This window comes from Rhineura floridana, chromosome 2 (assembly GCF_030035675.1).
Source record: "Rhineura floridana isolate rRhiFlo1 chromosome 2, rRhiFlo1.hap2, whole genome shotgun sequence".
Lineage (NCBI taxonomy): Eukaryota > Metazoa > Chordata > Lepidosauria > Squamata > Rhineuridae > Rhineura > Rhineura floridana.
The window spans coordinates 59,514,060-59,535,687 of record NC_084481.1 but is presented as its reverse complement, the minus strand read 5'-3'; the positions used below and the strand labels follow the sequence as shown (position 1 = coordinate 59,535,687).

At 40.4% G+C, this 21,628-nt stretch overlaps 1 protein-coding gene across 15 annotated transcripts in view; it reads right to left on the bottom strand.

Moving 5' to 3' along the window:
- The window catches only part of NEB (nebulin), a 293,643-nt gene that overhangs the window by 79,937 nt on the left and 192,078 nt on the right, over positions 1–21,628 (bottom strand). For all 15 annotated transcript variants that reach the window (XM_061608784.1, XM_061608789.1, XM_061608791.1 and 12 more), the window contains 19 exons: positions 21,204–21,308; positions 21,010–21,114; positions 20,180–20,284; positions 19,014–19,121; positions 18,800–18,913; positions 18,474–18,671; positions 17,219–17,323; positions 16,533–16,637; positions 16,329–16,433; positions 13,499–13,606; positions 13,294–13,407; positions 11,507–11,704; positions 10,067–10,171; positions 7,053–7,157; positions 6,266–6,373; positions 5,195–5,302; positions 2,676–2,783; positions 699–803; positions 489–593 (listed from right to left, as the gene is read on the bottom strand). In XM_061608784.1, the coding sequence (XP_061464768.1) occupies positions 489–593; positions 699–803; positions 2,676–2,783; positions 5,195–5,302; positions 6,266–6,373; positions 7,053–7,157; positions 10,067–10,171; positions 11,507–11,704; positions 13,294–13,407; positions 13,499–13,606; positions 16,329–16,433; positions 16,533–16,637; positions 17,219–17,323; positions 18,474–18,671; positions 18,800–18,913; positions 19,014–19,121; positions 20,180–20,284; positions 21,010–21,114; positions 21,204–21,308 (2,214 nt within the window). The remainder of the gene's footprint in view (positions 1–488; positions 594–698; positions 804–2,675; positions 2,784–5,194; positions 5,303–6,265; positions 6,374–7,052; positions 7,158–10,066; positions 10,172–11,506; positions 11,705–13,293; positions 13,408–13,498; positions 13,607–16,328; positions 16,434–16,532; positions 16,638–17,218; positions 17,324–18,473; positions 18,672–18,799; positions 18,914–19,013; positions 19,122–20,179; positions 20,285–21,009; positions 21,115–21,203; positions 21,309–21,628) is intronic.

Below are 21,628 nucleotides of genomic sequence, written 5' to 3'. Positions count from 1 at the left end.
TACTACTTGTGCCTGCAAAGCTTTTGGGGAGGTCATACTGCTTCATTTCCAGTCAGTGCATATCTGGGAATTTCCCACTGAAATCCCATAACTATGCTCAGGGGGGGGCAGGGGAATGTGTTGTTGTGCTATAGCCCTTCCAGATAGTGATAATGGGGTAGCATTGGGGAAGTATTGCAGGGCAACTAATAAAGCAGAATAAATCCACCACTAATGTACTATTATTGTGTCAAGAACATACACCCACAGGAAAACACCAGTCTGGAGGAGGGCATTTCCATAAAGTTTTAACTAGAAAAGTAAATCCTTATATATTTCCAGTTAACTAAAAAAAGGTCACTCAAATCTTAATTAAAAAAATTAAATCGGATAAGTAAATATAGATATGTGTGTGTGTGAGAGAGAGAGAGAGAAGAGAAATAAGTAAGAGTAGCAATACAGCCACTAGCGCTAAGCACACCGGTCATCCTGTAAAAACAGCAACTTACATCACTAGTAATGTCTCCAACATAACGGTGGTGTACTGTTTCAGGAGTATAAGGTAAGGAAATCAAGTGCCCCTGCATCTTGAAGAAGTCAGTCTTGTAGATCAGCTGAGATACAAAAAAAGGAGGAGAGGAACAAATTAGGTTATTTTTCATCACATCAAATACTACTGAAATTTCATTTTTTTAAAAAAATATATAATAGCAGCATACATCACTGATGGATTCTTGGTTCGTTTTCACTTGGCGGATTTCAGGTGTGTCAGGTGTGGTGTGAATCTTATCCTTGTTTTTGTGATATATCTCCCGATAAAGTCTCTGTAACAAAAGAAAAAGTGTTCCACACATGAACTGATACCAATGAAACAAAATACGCCCTAATCAAGAATTCTGTTCTCATTAATTTCAATGGATAATGCCAAGGGTCAGTATTCAACTAAATAATTGCTCAAGCAGAATGACTTCTGCAAGTGCAACTGGACTTCCCTCCCTCTCCGCCCCCCGTACACACCCCATGGCATCCCCAGATCTGTTCAAGAACCCATAGAACAGATTCAGGGTGTGGGGGAGGGGGGAGTAGCGGGGAAATCCCATTGCACAAACAGAAGTTATTCCACTTGCACAATTTAACTGAATACTGCCCATCCCATGAACACTAAGAAATATGCACATGATTTAACTCCCTCTTATTTAAATGAATGGTAAGACCAACATAATTTTGTATGCAAATTTATGGAATTCTCATGCCTGGAAAGAACAGATTGCGTCGTTGCAACAGAAAGTAATTCATTATTCCTATTTTATCCCTCAATATGTTGTTAGTTGCCCACATTAACAGAAAAGTCAGAGGAAAATAAATTTACTTTTCATGCAGTAAGGCTTTGTAAAAAGTACAACGTTCCTAAAAAAACACCGACCCTTCATTCTTTCTGTCCCTTTAAAGAAGATGTATCTGTAACAATAAACTCTCTTATTAACTATAAGAGAGCAACTTAAGTCCAAAGCAGTTCCTTCCCATCCTTACACCCACAGAGGATGCCCCTCACTTTATCTGACAGCAAACGTCAAGACAAGATTGGCTTCCTTCACATCTCTTGCCCCTAGCAGGAATACTGGCAAATCCATATTGTCAAATTCCCTTTGTGCATGCGATGGATTTCAAGGGTGCCACATATAGCTGGTGGATTCCCTCCTTACCTGGCTGCCCTTGAATTTCCAGAGATAAAAAGAGTAAAGTTTCCAATATTCTTTGCTTCTTCCTGAAATTCCTTTAATGAATTGCCTGGGATGACTCACACTGTTTGTATGTCAGTTTAAGATACTGTGTATATTACTAGCCCTGCAATCCAACTCTCTGTCAGGTGATGTCATGGCTTAAGGGAGCATCATGAGCACCATCGTATCCACAGCCCTGCTACATACACCAGCCAAGATGGAGAAGGGAGCACAGCCTGGAACTGGTACAGCTGTCAGACCCAGATCAAGCCTGATGCCATTTAGTGGTGGCAGTGGGCCCAGCTACAGATCCAGTGGATCCTGGGCCATCTGAGCCCCTTCTGCCCAAGGACGCCCCATTTGGGCTACATCTGGTAGGGATCCTGCAGGCAAGACTTCTGCTCACCTGTCCATTCAGTAGGCAGAACTGGGAGATGCCTGCTGGCCAAGTGATGCTGGTATCACTCCATGAGTGGAGGCTGGCAGGGCTGGGCAACCTCCACCCAATTTAGTCCCCACAGCCCCGTGCAAAAAAGATTTGGACTTACTTGGGAGTCAACCCCAACGAATTCAGTAGGACTTACTTCTCAGTATACAGACCCGGGTAATTATACAGAAAAGTGGTAGTGGTATACAGAAAAGTGGTACCCAGGAATAAATAACCCAAAGAGTGTCTGACACTCTGTCCTACCTCACATGACCAGTATGAGTGTGTCCTTTTCATTACAGATCCCAATAATAAATATTTATAATTAGGGGAGAGTATTAGGGTCACGGCTTAAAATATATTTACACTGAAGTCATTTTCTCCTTTCTACTAACTTTTCTAAATTAATCTGTTCATTAAGAATTTTTTTAAACATATGGTCATGAGTGTTCTACATAATCATACCACTGTTATATAAAGAGCAGCATTTATTGTACATAATCAAGTACTGTATAAATGCAGATTCCCATAAATACTATTTGTATTACCTCATTGAGAATTTTATTGACTTTCCTTGTATGTACAAATGGAACAGCTTTGGGTCCAAAATTGTAACCTTTGTCCTTGAAGTGTTCATAGATCTCCTTATATTTCATCTGAAAAATAAATTCATAGGGAAGTTTCAGATATGTATGTCTGTTTATAAAAGAATTATAGCTGTTTATAAAAGAATCTAAAAACATGAATCTAAGGACATGAATGAATACATAAATGCATCCTAACTTTTAAGATATGATACTATGATAGTACTCTTCAAGTATGTGAAAGTTTGTCACATAGAGGAGGGCCGGGATCTCTTCTCGATCATCCCACAGTGCAGGACACGGAATAATGGGCTCAAGTTGCAGGAAGCCAGATTTCGACTGAACATCAGGAAAAATTTCCTAACTGTTAGAGCTATATGACAATGGAACCAATTACCTAGAGAGGTAATGGGCTCTCCGACACTGGAGGCATTCAAGAGGCAGCTGGACAGCTATCTGTCGGGAATGCTTTGATTTGGACTCCTGAATTGAGCAGGGGGTTGGACTTGATGGCCTTATAGGCCCCTTCCAACTCTACTATTCTATGATTCTATGATATCTGAGATTGCAGTTAAACCTCTTGTCAATTTCATACCTCCCCATTCCCTTTCACTTTCTTATTAACACCCCCTAATATCTTGTGGTTTTGTTGCATTTTCCCGTTTCGATAAAATAATACAAAATTCATTTACAATGAAAAGAAAATACCTGGGATTTAATTTAGATACTGTATATAGAAATGGTGCATCAGAGGTACTACTCCTTATGAAATGATTTCACATATGTTTTCATGTATTTGTTGTTATTATTAAATTCACTATTGCCCTAATCCTAAATAATTGAAGAAAAACACATGGATCTGATAGTGAAGAAAACGCATGGATCTGATAGTGCTACTAACTTTGAGAAGTTATGGGTTTGTTCCCTTCCCTAAGTGGAAGGAAGGGCTTTCCCCAATTTGGAACAAGATCCTCATGTGAAGAGAAAAAAGAAAGAAACCCAGCAGTTCACTTTTCCTAGCATAAAGCAATCTCTTGCACAACTCTTAAAATGCATACTTATATAAAGTGTTATGCAACATCTTGCATGTCATCTGCTAACACAAGGCATTGCGCAACCTCACAAGGTGTAAGATTGTGCTAAGTCCGTGTTGTACAAAGTCTTCTACTGGCTATTGCACAGCAGTCTGCAGAATAGTATCACCACCAGGATTTCTTCTGCTGGTGTAGAGTCCAACATAGTATGCCAAGAAGCAGAACATAAATATGTACTTTGCCATAATCCTATTTCAGCTACAGCAGTCCATTGAGAATGGCACATTTTGCCTCACAACCGAAAAACCATCGTGCTTAGGGCCCAGTGCATGGGCTGGAAACTGCAAATGCCGCATCATCAACAAAGGTAAGTAGGTATGGACCTGGTCAAAAATTTGGATGAGAGATTACTGGGATTCCTATGTCAGAGCAGGGGATAACTAATAAATAACAATTATTTTCCTTTGACAGTCCTGAATCTTCACCAAAATGTCTCCAATATTTCTTTGTATGACATAATCATAAAAATAAAAGGCATGATCCAGGCAAAACTGAGCACTTTCAACTGATATTTACTTCAGTGACAGCCAAGAACAGCTTTAGAAATCACCCATTAAGGCAAGGAGAGCTTAAAATGCTCAATGTTAGGCTGGTCTATTCCCATGATATTCAAGGAAATTGCTGTAATAAGAGGCAGACAAATTGGTTGGATCTAGAGCAGACCTCTGTGGACACAACAGGACATTCCCATCTTCTCCTTTCCCCTGCAGTCCCCTATCAAAAACATACTCTTGAGGATTGGGGACCCTCTAGAATGGTGTAGGAAAGCAGGGCTGCCGCACAAAGAGAGAACTGGCAGAACTCGGGAAGGCTACATTGCATCAGAAGAAATGCCTTGTTTGCACAGGTCTCCTTTGGATTCAAGCCTTTCTTTTCATATCTGTTTCTACACATGCCTAAGCATGAAAGGCATCTAAAATCCATCATGGAAGCATGAAAGCAAAATGCAAGAATGGGAAAAACTAAAACACCAACTGCTTTTCAAAAATATAGGATGTTGCTGTTATGGAAATATTACTCTTAAAGCTTGAGCTTGCTAATGACTTGGATGACACTTATATGCTATACAGAATCTGGAGGAGACGCGATTTAGTACACCACTTACATAAAGATAAATACGCATGTATTGACGTAGGCAAATTGAGACGGCCTAAGGAAGTATACTTGACAAAGGATTATGTGAATAAGGTAATGCTATGTGTTTTGTTTAAAACTACTTTGCTATAATAATAATAGTTAAGCAACAGTTATTTTGTTATGTTTTCAATGAGTATAATATTGCAAATACAATTGTTTCAATTGAACACACATCTATCTATTTATTTATGCAACTATATTTATTTATTTGGAATAGTAGTATAAGAGTTTTTAAAAAAATCTTCTACTCACATAACTGCCAAGGTATTGGGCATGTTTAGCATGCTTGAAACCAGGGGTATCTGGTGGGAGTTTGTATCCAGTTGGAAGCGCGTGCAAGCCAGCATTTCGGTAGAGACCCTGCCCCCAAAAAGAAAGAAAGAAATGAAAGAAAGAAAACTTACAGCAGTGCTTAAATACTTCACATTTTGAATAAATTTCCTCACAATAATATATATCCAGATGTACAGAGCATCTGTATGACATTCTTTAAACAAGAAAATCTATGGCTTAGCCTTTTGCCAGAGCTATTGTCCTCAAGTCACAGGAGGAAGCTGGCTGAAGGCAACCTGAGTTTGGTGGGGCAGGGCCCCAGTCATCCTAATGAACCAGCCTCCACTGCTAATAGTGGTTTCATTTCTCTGAGTTCCAGTCCTTATCTACTCAAAAGAACACCAAACATGCACAAGAGGGACGTATCAGCATGCCTGAGATTTGCAGAAGTACAGAACATCTTTAGAAAAAAACAAAGGGGCCAAAAATTCCTCCAGCAATCCAATGATGACTGAGCATACTCAGTGGGGATGGATGCTGACTGACAGCTGAGGGGGAGGGCAGAAAAACTGCAACACTGCGTTTCAGGTCTTTCTTGTTCTTTCTTATTATTCAAATGTTTATTGATGCTCTGCTTTCACAGCATCATGCTACCAATCTCACTGACCTCTCCCTCACTCCTCTCCCACTCACCATTCCTACCCTTTTCATTCAGAAGCATAAGTCACTTCTAGACAGCCTGTTTACTAAGCATTCATCTTCATTTTGTCACACAAAGTTTGCTGAAAGGTTACAGCTTCCACTACCTATTGAGCATTCCTTCTGATGTTTTGGGGTGGTGGTTATATGCTATTGTGTCAAACAGTTGCTATCCCACACTGCATTTTTCTGTTTCTTTCCTTGCCCCAAAAAAGCCTAGCTTTTTTTTTAAAGTGGGTTTGTTGCACAAGAGCACCAAATTCACTGCAATTGCTCAACCTGAATTTGCTAGTATGCAACTGAATCCTACCCACAAAAGAGCAAAACGTTGGACGCAGTCCCAGCACTTACTTCATGCTGTATCTTGTAGGCATGAGTTGCCCGCTCCAAATCCACTGTCTTATTTGTTTGAGTATATTTCCCTTTGATATTGTGCACATAGTTATGGCGGTAAACAGCCTAAGGAATATAGAAAAGTTACACTGATGCTGAGTGATATTGCAAAAGCTTCTGTGTTTAATTTTAGTTAGACATGCATCTGGACTAAAACAGAGAAGGCAAGGTATCTTTTCAAAGAAAAATCGGAATGCTAAGGGGAAAGGGGTTGGGAGTCCATCTAACCTGTTTTATTTCCCACAGGAACCTGAATACAACTCAAATCTAGATCAGGAAATCAAAGCTATGAGCACTCTAGTCGCCTACAGCAAAATGTTTCCATTGGCCACACCTATAGGGGGAACAGGCTGACCTGCCAATCAGTTGTGAAATCTCTGTGAAGTAAATTAAACAAAAAAGGCACTCAAGTGGATCCCACCAGATTTTACAGTAAAAAGGGCTGGGATTTGACTAGCATTGTGTGCCCGTTTCAGAAAACAGATGCGGAGATGCACTGGAATCGGCAGAACAGTGTCTCTTCCACCCTAAGAAATATCTGGGAGAAAAAAAATGTTATCAATGCTGACTGAATCTCTGGACTATCTCTGAATAGGATACATAGCCTACTAATTGGTTTGCAGCTGGTGTGATGTATATTACTAAGCTAGCTGTATTACTGTTAATGAGGAAGTTAGTGATATGTCATAACCCATAGATTATGGTGAACAGCCATAATGAGGTGAACAAAAATAGAGATACTTACTTCACTCAGATTCATGCCACTCTGGACATTCTGAACATAGAGAGGTGTGTCTGTGACCACTGTGTATTTGCTCTCCATTTCCTTTGCCTTCGACTTGTACTTCAGCTATATATATAGAAAGAGAAAGCATCTGAATCTTCCCTTTTCTTATTCCCTTTAGTGACTTTGTAAAATGTCCCATACATTTAGCATATTTTCTTAAGGCAATCTAATCATCATTCCACAGATATTTTATTTATTTATTTATTTTATTCAGCTTATATCCCGCCCGACTAGCAAACAGCTCTCTGGGCGGCAAACATAGAAACATATACAATAATAAAATTACAAGATCAATATAACAAATATAAAAAGTACATCATCTAAAATACCAATTACAACATTTACATAAATAACTTAGATTAAAATGCCTCAGAGAAGAGAAAGGTTTTAACCTGGCGCCGAAAAGATAATAGTGTCGGTGCCAGGCGTACCTCCTCGGGGAGACTATTCCACAATTCGGGGGCCACCACTGAGAAGGCCCTAGATCTTGTTACTACCCTCCAGGCCTCCCTATGGGTCGGGACCCGGAGGAGGGCCTTCGTAGTAGACCGTAGTGTACGAGCCGGTTCATAACGGGAGAGGCGTTCCTGCAGGTATCGTGGTCCCACGCCGTATAAGGCTTTATAGGTTAATACCAACACTTTGAATCTGGCCCGGTAGCATATTGGAAGCCAGTGCAGGCGAGCCAGAACAGGTGTTATATGCTCAGACCGCTTAGTTCTTGTTAGCAGTCTGGCCGCCGTATTTTGCATTAGCTGTAGCTTCCGAACCGTCTTCAGAGGTAGCCCTACGTACAGCGCGTTGCAGTAGTCCAAACGTGAGGTTACCAAAGCATGAACCACTGATGTAAGGTCCTCCTTACTCAGATAGGGACGTAGCTGGGCTACCAACCGAAGTTGGTAAAACGCATTCCGTGCCACCGAGGCTACATGGGCCTCGAGTGATAGGGAAGAGTCTAAAACGACTCCCAAACTACGAACCTGATCCTTTAGGGGGAGTGTAACCCCATCCAGGACAGGGTATGTATCCACCATCTGACCAGAGAAACCATCCACCAGCAGCATCTCAGTCTTATCCGGATTGAGTCTCAGTTTGTTAGTTCTCATCCAGTCCATTGTCGCGTCCAGACAACGGTTCAGCACATCGACTGCCTCACTTGAAGAAGATGAAAAGGAGAATTAGAGCTGCGTGTCATCAGCGTACTGATGACAACGCACTCCAAAACTCCGGATGACTGCACCCAACGGCTTCATATAGACATTAAAGAGCATGGGAGACAGAACCGAACCCTGCGGGACCCCATATTGGAGAACCCACGGGGTCGAGCAATGTTCCCCAAGTATTATCTTCTGGAGACGGCCTGCCAAGTAGGAGCGGAACCACTGCCAAGCAGTGCCTCCAACACCCAACTCCGCAAGTCTCTCCAGAAGGATACCATGGTCGATGGTATCAAAAGCCACTGAGAGATCAAGGAGAATCAACAGAGTTACACTCCCTCTGTCTCTCTCCCGATATAGGTCATCACACAGGGCGACCAAGGCCGTCTCAGTGCCAAAACCAGGTCTGAAACCCGACTGAAATGGATCTAGATAATCGGTTTCATCCAATAGCGCCTGGAGCTGGTCAGCAACCACTCGTTCCAAGACCTTGCCCAAGAATGGAACATTTGCCACTGGTCTATAGTTGTTAAAGTCCTCTGGGTCCAAGGAAGGTTTTTTCAGGAGTGGTCTCACCGCCGCTTCTTTCAGACAGCCAGGGACCACTCCCTCTCGTAAAGAGGCATTTATCACTTCCTTGGCCCAGCCAGCTGTTCCATCCTTGCTAGTTTTTATAAGCCAAGAGGGGCAAGGATCAAGTACCGAAGTGGTTGCACGTACCTGTCCAAGCACCTTGTCCACGTCCTCGAACTGAACCAACTGAAACTCATCCAACAAAACATGACTAGACTGTGTTCCAGACACCTCATTAGGACTAACTGTCATAAAATGGGAATCTAGGTCCCGACAAATGCATAAGATCTTATGCTGGAAGTGCTTAGCAAACTCATTACAGCGGGCTACCGATGTATCTACCATGTCCTGTGGGCCAGGGTGGAGTAGCCCTCGGACAACTCTAAAAAGCTCCGCTGGGCGGGAGAGAGATGACTTAATAGTGGCGGCGAAATGTTGTTTCTTCGCCGCCCTCACCGCACCTACATACCGCTTGGTAGAAGCACAAACCAGCGCATAATTGCATTCGTCGGGAGTTCGTCCCCAACTCCGCTCAAGCCGTCTCCTATCTTGCTTCATCGCTCTTAGCTCCGGAGTATACCAAGGAGCTGTATGAGCTCTACAAAGGAGAGGGCGAGCAGGAGCGATCGTGTCCACTGCCCGGGTCATCTCTGCATTCCACAGATTAGCCAGGGCTTCGATATTATAGTTGTACCTGGCAGCTACCCTGAAATAAGACCCTACCCTCCAACTTGTCAATAGCAAGAGGAACTGAAGTGAAAAAGCTAGAAACAGCAAAATTAATAAGGCAAGATTGAAACAAAACGGCTGCCTTATCAACTGAATACTGTATCCTGCATTCAGTTAATCAGCAAATAATCTACAGTCTTTAAAAAGAAATCAAAGAAAGTCAGAGAGGGGGAAATATACTAAAAAAATCCCTAACTGACCTGAATCCAGAAGAAAATATTCTGTTTATTGATAAGGCTGTGGTGTGTCTGCTTTTATAGTAGAGAAACCACAGCAAGATCAAGAATTCAAAAAGCAGATTATTGTATTATGTATATTTTACTGAGTGGTAACAGTGTGCAAGGCTTACTGTCAAACGTTCTGTCCAATCTAAAATACACTAAATAGACAACAGTCAGATTTCCATTCAACCTACTAACTCTGACCTAAACTCCTATAAGTGGAGGTCGAAGGACAAACATCTAGGAAGCAAGGTTCAGAACAAAGTGAAGTGCTGTTGTCAGGTGTACTTACATGATCGCGAAGATCATAGGCATGCTTGGCATGGAGAATTTCAGGAGTGTCCCAGACAAAGCAACCTATGCCTTTGAGCCAGTTAAGGTCATCTTTGTACACAACCTAAGGTATTAGATTGAAAGAGAGAGAGAGAGAGAGAGAAACAATGAGGATCCAAATAAAATTCTTTATCCATAATCAAAACTGTACTACATAATGGAAACCAGCATAATTTAGGAAATTAGCATTAGATTCTAAAGCTAGCCTCCTAGGTTCTGCTGATTGCAAATATATAGTAAACAGTATCCTATTTATGAATAATTTCTAAGTTGAGAAGAAATCACCAGGAGTAATGCTGAACTGAATCCCTATTTTACCTCTTATAAGCAGCCTTAGTTACCAGACACTGTTTAGAAAGAATTATATGCAAATGTCTAGAACTATGGATAAGTTATAGCCAGTCAGGCCAGTGGCTGATTAGTTCAAATTAACCAGCTCAGTTCAGCTCCACGGCCACATCACTTCTGGGTCTTGTTATACCCTAACGGTTGCCCGGTCAATAGACAAGAGGATGTTCACATTCTCCACCAGTGTGTCTGTAACAGGAATCACAACTTACAGACTACAGTCTGCAGCCTTATACCCCCTTTCTTCCTCCCTCAGCTGACAACTTCCTTCCAGACAATAGTACACCACATTTCCTGTTTCTAGGCCCTATGTGTAGTCTGGCCCCCAATCTTATATTTTCCTTATCTTCTCCTTTATTCAACAGCCCACTGTTTCAACAGATCCCTGCTTTTTAGCCAGTCCCTATTTGGTCCTGATAATATAACTTGTATTATTGCCTTAAGAGAATGGCCATTATGTGTGTAAGCACTTGTATAAATGGCCAGTTTGATTTCTATGTGTGATTATCTGCACACAGACAGCAGGTTTACAGCAAACCTTTGCTGTAAACGAAGATCATAATCTCCATTAATGCCAGATTGGACCTCAGAGAAGGTTCTCTGTACTTTAAAAGCCCAATTAATTGCATCCTTGAAGGCAAGCGCAGCACTCCTCCCCTACCACCACCAAGCAGCAATAAAAGAGAGGGAGACCAAGTCATTTCTTCCTTTGAAGTCTGTGTCTGTAAAAGGACTCCTAGTGGCATGTATAAAACATGACCTTAGAGGATAAGCCATCAGTGCCAAGTTAAGCATTTAGCTTGTATCCTTATTGACCCCTGTTGAGATGCAACAAACGCTGCTTGCAAGGTTGTAGATGTAATATATCACACGAGTAATGCTCCTTTTTCCTATCACATGCAAGCTTCATAAGATAGTTCTGCAAGAGACAGACACAGGTTTCAGCACCTTGGACAACTCCTTAAAAGTTCAGACTAAAACCCGGAGCATATTCACTGCACCACTGACATCAGAGCCATCAGTTTCCACGTAATATCATTTGCAGACTTACATCACTAAGCTGGTCACTGACTTTTCGAGCAAGAACATTGGCATGAAGATCTGCAATGTTGGCCCATTCATGGAGATGGATGCGATAATCAATTTCACTGACTTTCTTCTGAGTGCTCTTAGCTGACACAATGTCTACCATGTCTCGTGTAATATGGATTTTGGCCTTGTTCTTTTCATAGGTTTCTCTGTATAAGCGCTAGGAAAGTAAAATAGAAATATTAGTCACATAGCTGGTTAAAAAAGAGATTTTGTATTTAAAGTATTAACCAGTGATTAATGTTCTCAAGCAGGAGACACTATTAGAACTGGCACGAATAAACATTATTTTCATTTATTTATTTTAGAATTTTACATTTCTCTCTAAATTGCACTCAAGATATTGTACTCAAGATATTGTACAAAAATAAAGCAAAAACCACAACATTTAAAATAAATACCAATATGAACAAACACAAGAGTAATTGAAACATAGCTATAACAACAAAAAGATATAAACTCCCAAGAATAGATCCAATCAGCATTATCAGGACCAGACTAGAGTATCTAGACATGTAGTGCCTGTCCAAATGACAACCTGTTTTAACATATTGTTATGGCTGTTAAGTGACCATCCTTTGTTAAGCAGAGTATCTGAAAACTACTAGCACTAGTCCCAGACCCATGTTAATAGTGTCCTGTTTCATCCAGAGTACCAACAAATGTGAGAAATATGTGTTCCTTTCCTAGAGATGAAGAGAGCATGACCGCAAGTAAGTTTTGTCTAAAAGAAGAGATGAGGGGTAGATGGATAATGTGATGCTTAGCTAGTGTTCAACTTCTTTAAAAAAAAAAAGAACACAAATTCATGAAGTCGTGTTTGAGTAGACCAGAGGAGAAGCTTCAAATAACGGGAAAAACATAAATGAGATATTAAACAATGTAAAGGATGACAACCTGGTAACTCTGAGGGGAAAAAACAGTAGGGTAGAAGTGCCTGCTTGACCCTTTTGCTTCAAGCAATTTTTCTGCTCAAAAATCTCTGGCTGGCTTTTCTATCCATGAGGAAAAATATCTGGGAACTCATGGTAAGGACAGTGGTGCCTGTCCTCTAGCAGAACAGACACCATTGGTAGAATATATTCCTGCTCCCCACTACAGCACTCCATGTGCCTCCAAAATCTGCTCTGGAGAATTGGGGGACCATTTGGAGCAGATTTAGAGATGTGGGAGACTACAGGGACAAGAAGAGAAAGGGTGCCCTCTCTTCCTGGAGCTCCATGTAAATCTAGTTTGGCCCTTAGTCAACTGTATGCACTTGTATAGGTAAAAAATACAAGTAACAACCTTTATTAACATATTGTTATGGCTGTTAGGTGATTGTCCTTTGTTAAGCTGATTATCTGAAAATTGCCATAGTCAGTTGACATTCCCTGAATGGGAGCACCTAGTGACTAGAAACTGCTCTATCCTTGCCTGGAAGTTGTGGGAAGCTACAAGAATCCAAGCAGTTGCTGTGCTTGTGAATCTGAAGTAGGACCTGTGGTTTTGCTGCCTGCTGTAGCAGTCTATTGCTTACAATATGTTCTGCCTGTGGCACCATAAGTCCCCAGCATGCTGGGGATATGAATGGATATGAAATCCTGTAGCACTTGTAGATTTCTGAACACCAGGAGAAGTGGAGAATGTTTAATAATATAATATTTCAGTATCTAAAACCAGCTACTGCATACATTAATAGAAATATCCATGATTAAAAGTGTAAGACAGTACTTTACGTATTGGATGTTATATCAAATTAACCCTTACATCAATATTCAACTTGCCAACTCTTAGGCATCTTGCAGTGTTGGGATCATCCTGAACACCTCTGGGGAGAGTGTAAAGTGCTTTAAACCTATCGTATTCTTCACGATACTTTACCTATGCAGAAAAGAAAATGGAAATCAAGTTACTTGGGATTTTGTATCATTTGTAGAAGAAAGTTAGAAAGGTGTTGCTTGGGTACACTTACAATACTGGCATTATACTTCAGTTGTTTGGCACGAACCAGTGGCACAGCATCAGGAGGCAATGTGAAACCAGTGGACTTCACTTTCTTCCAGGCTTCCTTATATCGGTTCTGAAGAGGGGAGAATCAAAGGGCTTTTTTATGTATATGCTACTACACACTATGCAATGCTGTACTGTAGTACATAGTAAAGCATTGAGTAAGATTATCTACTTCTTTATAAGGGCTTCAGTGACTCTGAGATGCTTTAGGGGCATGTTCTATGAGCCAGTATGGTATAGTGGTTAAGGTGTTGGACTACGACCTGGGAGACCAGGGTTCAAATCCCCACATAGCCATGAAGCTCACTGGGTGACCTTGGGCCAGTCACTGCCTCTCAGCCTCATGAAAACTCTATTCACAGGGTCGCCATAAGCTGGAATCAACTTAAAGGCAGTACATTTACATTTTTCTATGAGGCTCCCAAGCAAGCCTTGTGATAACAAACATTCATCCAGCTTTCTGTATTACAAAGCAGCGAGGTCTAGAGTAGGGATGGAAACATCTCCCAATTTTGGTTCTTTCAGTTTCTAATTTTTCCCATCTTAAATTCCGTTCTCCACATTTCTGCTGCAATTTGCAATTTAAAAAAAAACTCATGAAAATTCCCCAGCGTTTTAGTGCAAATTTGTCCTAATAAACTTAGTTTTGTAGGTGGTTTTGACTAATGTACAATTTTTGTAAGCCATTTCTGGCCATATAGTATTATCTTCACTCATATATTCATTTTTGTACTTTCCCCAAACATATGCATTTTTGTAAACAATGTTTGGTTGGTCTGAATTTTGAAGGATGGCTGTGTTTCAGTTCTTGTATTGTTTTGGAAAGTTTGAATTTGATAGTTTTAGCTTGAAATGCAAACTTAATTGATATTCTTGCCCATCCCTAGCCTAGAGTGACACATTCGTTCTTATAAATAAGAAAATTTGTTTTATTTATTTCAATGGAAGCTGGATCCAAACTGGATTTAGAAAGGGAAGGGGCACCAGAAATCATATTGCAAACATACGTCGGATAATGGAACAGACCAAGGAATTTCAGAAGAAAATCACCCTGTGCTTTAGAGATTACAGCAAAGCCTTGTGTAGATCATGAAAAACTATGGAATGCTTTAAATGAAATGGGGTTGCCACAGTATCTAATTGTCCTGATGCGCAACCTCTACTTTGCACAAGAGGCTACTCTAAGGACAGAATATGGAGAAACCAATTGGTTCCTCATCGGAAAGAGTGTGAGACAGGGGTGTATTTTATCACCCTGTTTATTTAATCTATACGCAGAACATATCATACGGAAAGCAGTATTGGACAAAGATGAAGGTGGTGTGAAAACTGGAGGGAGAAATATCAATAATTTAAGATATGCAGACAATACCATACTACTAGCAGAAACCAGGAATGATTTGAAATGAATGTTGATGAAAGTTAAAGAGAAAAGTACAAAATCAGGACTACAGCTGAAAGTCAAGCAGACTAAAGTAATGACAACAGAAGAGTTATGTAACGTTAAAGTCGACAACAAGGACATTGAACTTGTCAAGGATTATCAATACCTTGGCACAGTCATCAACCAAAATGGAGACAAGAGTCAAGAAATCAGAAGAAAGGTAGGACTGAGGAGGGCAGCTATGAGAGAACTAGAAAAGCTCCTCAAATGCAAAGACGTATCACAGAACACTAAAGTCAGGATCATTCAGACCATGGTATTCCCGATACCTATGTATGGATGTGAAAGTTGGATAGTTAAAAAAGGGGGTGAGAGAAAAATCAACTCATTTGAAATGTGGTGTTGGGGGAGAGCTTGCACATACCATGGACTGCGAAAAATACAAATAATTGGGTGTCAGAACAAATTAAACCAGAACTATCACTAGAAGCTAAAATGATGAAACTGAGGTTATCATACTTTGGACACATAATGAGAAGACATGATTCACTAGAAAAGACAATAATGCTGGGAAAAACAGAAGGGAGTAAAAAAAGAGGAAGGCCAAACAAGAGATGGATTGATTCCATAAAGGAAGCACAGATCGGAACACACAAGATCTAAATAGTGTGGTTCACAACAGATGCTATTGGAGGTCGCTGATTCATAGGGTCGCCATAAGTCATAATCGACTTGAAGGCACATAACAACAACAATTAATTTCAATGTATAACTGATATTATCCAAAATAGTCAGAGCAGATAACAATCCCTTAAATCCCCCCCCAAGATGGCTACAAAAAAAATGGATGCTAGAAATCTTGGCCTTCTATGATCCAGCTTAGAAAAGCCAACCTAAACAGAAAAATTTCAATAAATAAATAATCTTCAAGCTCAGGCTTTAGCTGTCATCTTTCAGGAGGGAAATGTTTCATAGTTTTGGGGATAGGACTGAAAAAGCATCTGATTGTCCTGAGTGCTGTGACAAATGGCAATTTCAAGCAACATTCTGGAGCAATGTGACACAAACCCAAGTATGTTAGTCCCAAGCCATGCTGTGCGTGTCTGGTAAAGACATTTTCCTTTCGTTAGGTCTTCAGACAGCAGTAACGTTATGGTGTTTATCAAATAAAGAGACTTATATACTGTGAATTTTAACTGAAATAGCTTTATCTGTGTACAGTGGTTTGTACTGTTTTTATGTACTTTGGTTTTACTGGACCATGCGAAGGGAAGAATGAAATAATAAAAAAAATTGCTAGCATGCATGCTGTTTCACCCAGTCTTTATAGTTAAAAGAATCCATAAGAACGCCCCTGTCCTACAAGCCAATTTCATTAGTCCCTTAAAAATATAGTTAAAACACTCACATCACTGAACAGGTGCTTCAGCTTCTGAATCCTTCCATGATCAGCTGTTTCCAAAACTGTGGTATATCGGTCCTTGGTTTTATGGTATTGTTCTTTGTACCTTACCTATAATCAAAGGCAGATTTAGCAATTAGTCTGCTTTGTGTGAACCATGGGGTGAGGAGGGCATGAACCTGGGCAGAGAAGAGGAGGAGAATAACTCACATCACTGGCATTGATACCACTCTGAAGAGCAGTCACATAAACTGGAGTGTCCATAACCACACCATAGTTCTGTAAATTTTCTTTTCCTGCTTTTGTGTATATCAGCTGTGAAAACAAGATAAAACGAAGTGTTAGGACTTAGAAAAGCTACACCTGATTCTTGTAGTACCTAGTAACGACAAGTGTACCAATGAGATTTCTTCTTTTTATTTTTTGCAGTCCCTCTGGCAGATATGGGTAATAAGCCTATTAACATGCTAACAGCTAGATGTTTTAAAAATATTATCTAAGGAACCTACTACTTTCACTGAAGTTAACACTTGTTTTAAATACAGTGGATTGCTTTATTCCCAAAAAGGAAAGATGGCCACTGCCATATTTTAATGTATTTATGGCTGCATTTATTCACAAATGGGTACCACTGGGAAATCCTAAAGATTCTAAGGAACTACTTTATATTGAGCCAGTTCCATATACTGTATCCCAATACTGTCTACTGCCCTGAGTGGAAAAAGCTCCCCAAGGCCAGAAGCTGGCATCTTTCCTAATCCTGCTACCCAATATTCTTTAGCACCTCCATGAAAGGAATAATGCGGTGTACCGCTGAACTGATTAAATAAAGAAACCTTATAGAGAGACATTGTTCCCACTTCCACATCTGCATTATGCAAGATCATTTTGCTTACTTGACTTTGAAGGTCATAAGACTTCTTAGCATGCAGGATTTGGGGAGTGTCCCACACATAGCATCCAATTCCCTTTAGCCACGTTAAGTCATCCTTGTACACAACCTGCACATGAGGAGGAGGAAAAATAAAAAATTAATTTTCAGTTAACACAAACTTTCCTTTTATTTCTTCACCCAGCACATTGGTATCACTAATCATACTTCTGTTCTGGTCCAGAGCAAATGTTACAATAAGCGTGTGTGTATGGTGATGGGGAGCAGTGGCACAAGAGATTTCCATGTATTCTGTAACCTGCAAAATAGGGATTCCTGCATGAGTTCCACATGTTGACCATTCCCACTTTGAGAGTTATAAGAGAATAAGTATTTCTATAGAGCTATAGAGTATTTCAAGCACATTACCTATGTAATGTGCTTGAAATACTCTATAGCTCTATAGAAACTTATGACTGCAATCCAAACCTGCCACCACTGAGGCTCTATAGAGTAATGGAGCTACCACCATATCTACAGCCCAGCTCCTTATGGCAGCTGCAGAAGTGGGAGGGGTCAGACAGATCAGGACTCATCGTTACACCAGTTTCAGGCTGGCACATCAGTGGATCCCAGGCCAGCACAGCCCCCCTCTCAGAACACCTCATTTTGGGGCTATTCTCCGAGCAAATGGAAGGGGGAGGTCTGCATCAACAAAGTAACAGCAGACGTGAGCAGACAGACCCCTCTGCTCAATCTGAACCCCACACTGTAAGCAGTTTTTGGATTGCAGCCTAAGTAACATAAGTTACACAAATATTATTATCCCCCAAAACATAAAAACACAAGAAGAGCCTGGTTGGATCATACCAAAAGCCTATCCAGACCACTATCCTATAACCTACCAGATGCTTCTGGGAAGACAACAAGCAGGGCACAAAGGTAATAGCCCTCCCCTAGATGCTTCCCTTTCCCCACCCAGAAATTAGTATTTAGTGCCATACTGCCTCTGAACAATGAGATTGTGTTTCACCATCATGGTTAATAGCATTTGGTAGACATGTTCTCCATCAATTTGTCTATAGGACTGTCTATAGAGAAAGAGTGACTTGCCAAATATCATGCTGTGACTTCATGGGTGCAGCAAGATTTGAACCAGACACTTCTTGGTTCACCCACTATGCTATCCCCAATTTGTAAAGGGAAGGGGTGAATCACTCACACATCATCTTTCCTTATTTCTCTATAACAAAGGAAGCAGTTATCAAGGAAATACATACATCACTTAGAATTTCCTGGGCTCTTTTAGCCAGGACAACATCATTCTCTTCAGGTGAACAGTTCCACTGATGCAGGTAAGTTCGGTATTCAAGGTCGCTCAGGATATATTGGCATTTCTTAGCCAGCACATGATTTATCATATCAGTTGGGATATGAATGTGTGCCTTGGTGTCCTCATAATTCTTCCTGTAGGCCAACTAGAAATCAAGATATTAAGATGGAAAATGAATGGTTTTCTCCCCACATTATTCAGCCGCCTGCTACAAGGAAGAGTCCCACCCAACAAAAGAAGGAGAAGAAAGAGAAGAACAAGAAAACTCCTTACCGCACTCCTTATTTTTTGGAAAGCAAGAGAATGGACAACACTTGGGAAATCTTTTATGTGTGCCCCGGCCAGATAATGACCTTTAAGCTTCTCATAGACTTCTTTATATTTAAGCTGTGAAGTGCAAAAATGGGATACATTAGATAAGGGGGGAAAACAGCCCCACAAACATAAAGACATAATAGTTAATGATGGAAAGAAAGTTCACACTAACCTCGCTGTTAATGTAATCAGCATGCTTGGCACCAACAATAGGGATGTAGTCTGGGGGCAGAGTGTACCCAATGGCCTTGCCTGATTCCCATAAATCCTTGTACAGGTTCTAGATAGGAAAATGTGCACATTGGATATAAATGATCAGGGCATCTTTCAACAAATGTATACATTTAAAAAAAGCAAACAATGCCCCCAACACAATATTCTTCATTTCCTTCAGCCCAATGTATTATTGTTTTTATTTTTCTATAGCACTATACAACAAAGAAATTCTTTCTAGCTTCTATTTCAGTTATCTTTGCAGAGTCAAGACCGTTAGATAATATAGCTTAGTAATTTTCTTCTCTGTTGACCACCAGCAGCTCTCTAGTGTCTCAGGCAGAGGTTCTTCCCAGCCATATCTAGACATGCCAGGGGCAGAACCAGGGACAATCTGCATGCAGAGCATAGGTTCTAACACTAAGCTATGGCACCTCCCTAATCGATGAAGCTAAGAGACAAGGGCTTGCCTAAGCGGGACCTCTAGTTCCCTAACTCTAAGGCATATTTTCATGCAATATGCTCCCTGTGCTATTAATCTGGAAGCCTGAAACTTTATCATAGAAGGACCTCCTAGTTAAATTAAATTGGCTAATCCAGAATAGAAGCAGGAGGCAGACTGTCATCACACTTTGGGATGCAGAGGGAAGTGAAATTCTAACAGATGCATGAGTAAAAAAACACACACGGAGACCTAGGTTCATACTTAAGTTGCAGAGGGGTGGGGAACATTTTTCAGCCCAAGAGCCATATTCCCTTGTGAGCAACCTTTTGGGAAGCCGCATGTTAGGGGAAGACATGGCCAGAGGTAAATATCGGCAAAGTAACTGATGTGGCTCTTATCTTTGTATAGAAGACTACATTTGAGACATGCACAAGTCAGACATTTCTACACAACCACAAGCAAAAGCTCATAGTTAAGCACTTGAGGAAAGGATGGAGCAGGGCCTATGAGATGTGTGGTCTATGGAGAGGTTGTGGCCTAGAGAGAGTCACAAGGGCTTGATAGAGAGGCCTGGAAGGCCACATTTGGCCTGAAGTTCACCACACCTGTAAAAAAGAATCATAAAAAGAATCTGAATTTTCATTATTAGGCATTAGCAGATAGAACAGCCCAAAACTTACATCACTATACAGTTTAGCCATCTCTCTAGAGTGACTCAGGGCTGGAGTGTCATCAGAGCCAATATAGTGACCTTTTTCACGGTTAAAGGTTTCTTTGTATTTCACCTAAACAGAGAAGTGAAATGCAGTGTTAACCCATAGGCTGTATTTTATAATATTTAACACTTACAATTCATTGAAAGTTTCCCATCATTTGCACCCCCTCACCAGGATGATGCATTCAGTGTGCTATGCTCATCCATAAGATTCTTAATGGTTGAGTTCAACAGACTGAATGCTTCATGCTGAGGAGGAGGGTTCTCCTTCAGATTCATGAACCTATGAAGATCATGTTGAGTCCATTTGGTGTATTTCACTGTTTACTTATGTCCATTAGTATTTCTGAACAATACAGCAAATTCAATGTCATACTATCATTTTGATAGAATTATGCCACATATATTCTCTTTATAGATTTTACACTTGATAAATTGTGAGGCAACTCCTCCTTTCTATGGGATACATAGGAACCACATCACAGATACAGACCGAATTCTATTTACAAAAGAAGACTGCCTTTTATCTTCACAGGACTACTGTGGAATAAGTTATACTGGAGTAGAATGCAACGTACACTGAATACTGAGGATGTTGTTGCTGTTTTAAAAAAATCATTACATCACATAACACTGTAATATCTTCTTGAACATTTATTCAGAGTTTAATTTATATAAATAACCTCATAGTGCTAACTACAGTGATCAAGCCACAAAGTAATTTTATAATATACTGCAGCAGCATTTTTAAAAAAGCTTTATTTATTCAGCAATCCTGATTTAAAAGATACTTACATCACTCTGATTGATTGAGTTCACCTTTGCCAAAACAACATCTGGAGTTTCTTCCACAGGTGTGAAATTGGCAAAATTATCAATGGCCTCTTCTGTGTAGAGTCTCTATAGGCAGACATGATAAGGTGATAATAAATACCAGTAACAAGAAATAAATACAATGCTGCTGTGAATGTGTGAGAATTTTAATTTACCTTATTTATCAAATCCTGAGCCTTCTTTACTTTCCGATGCTCCACTGAATCTAAGGGAACCCAGCCAATGCCACGGAGCCATTCCAGATCAGATTTATAAATATTCTGTAAATATTAAAAACTATGTAAATGAAACTTGGATTCCTCCCCCAAACTATAGCTCTTAGGTATATTGATAGTGGGTGCTTTTTTTGTGATGGTGCTCATCTGCATGGAGTACCCTCACTGTTTTGCGGTTTGCTTGTTTGTTGGTTGGTTGTTGTTTTTGCTGTCCATGGCAGCCATTTTGTGCTGGCACCCATAGCACTTTTATCAAGACGTAAGTATCAGCACCTCATTTTTTTATCCCCCCCCCCCAAAAAGGCACTGTTAATACATAATTTTTTTAGAAAGAGTAACTGGTGCAATTTAATTGCATAAATCAC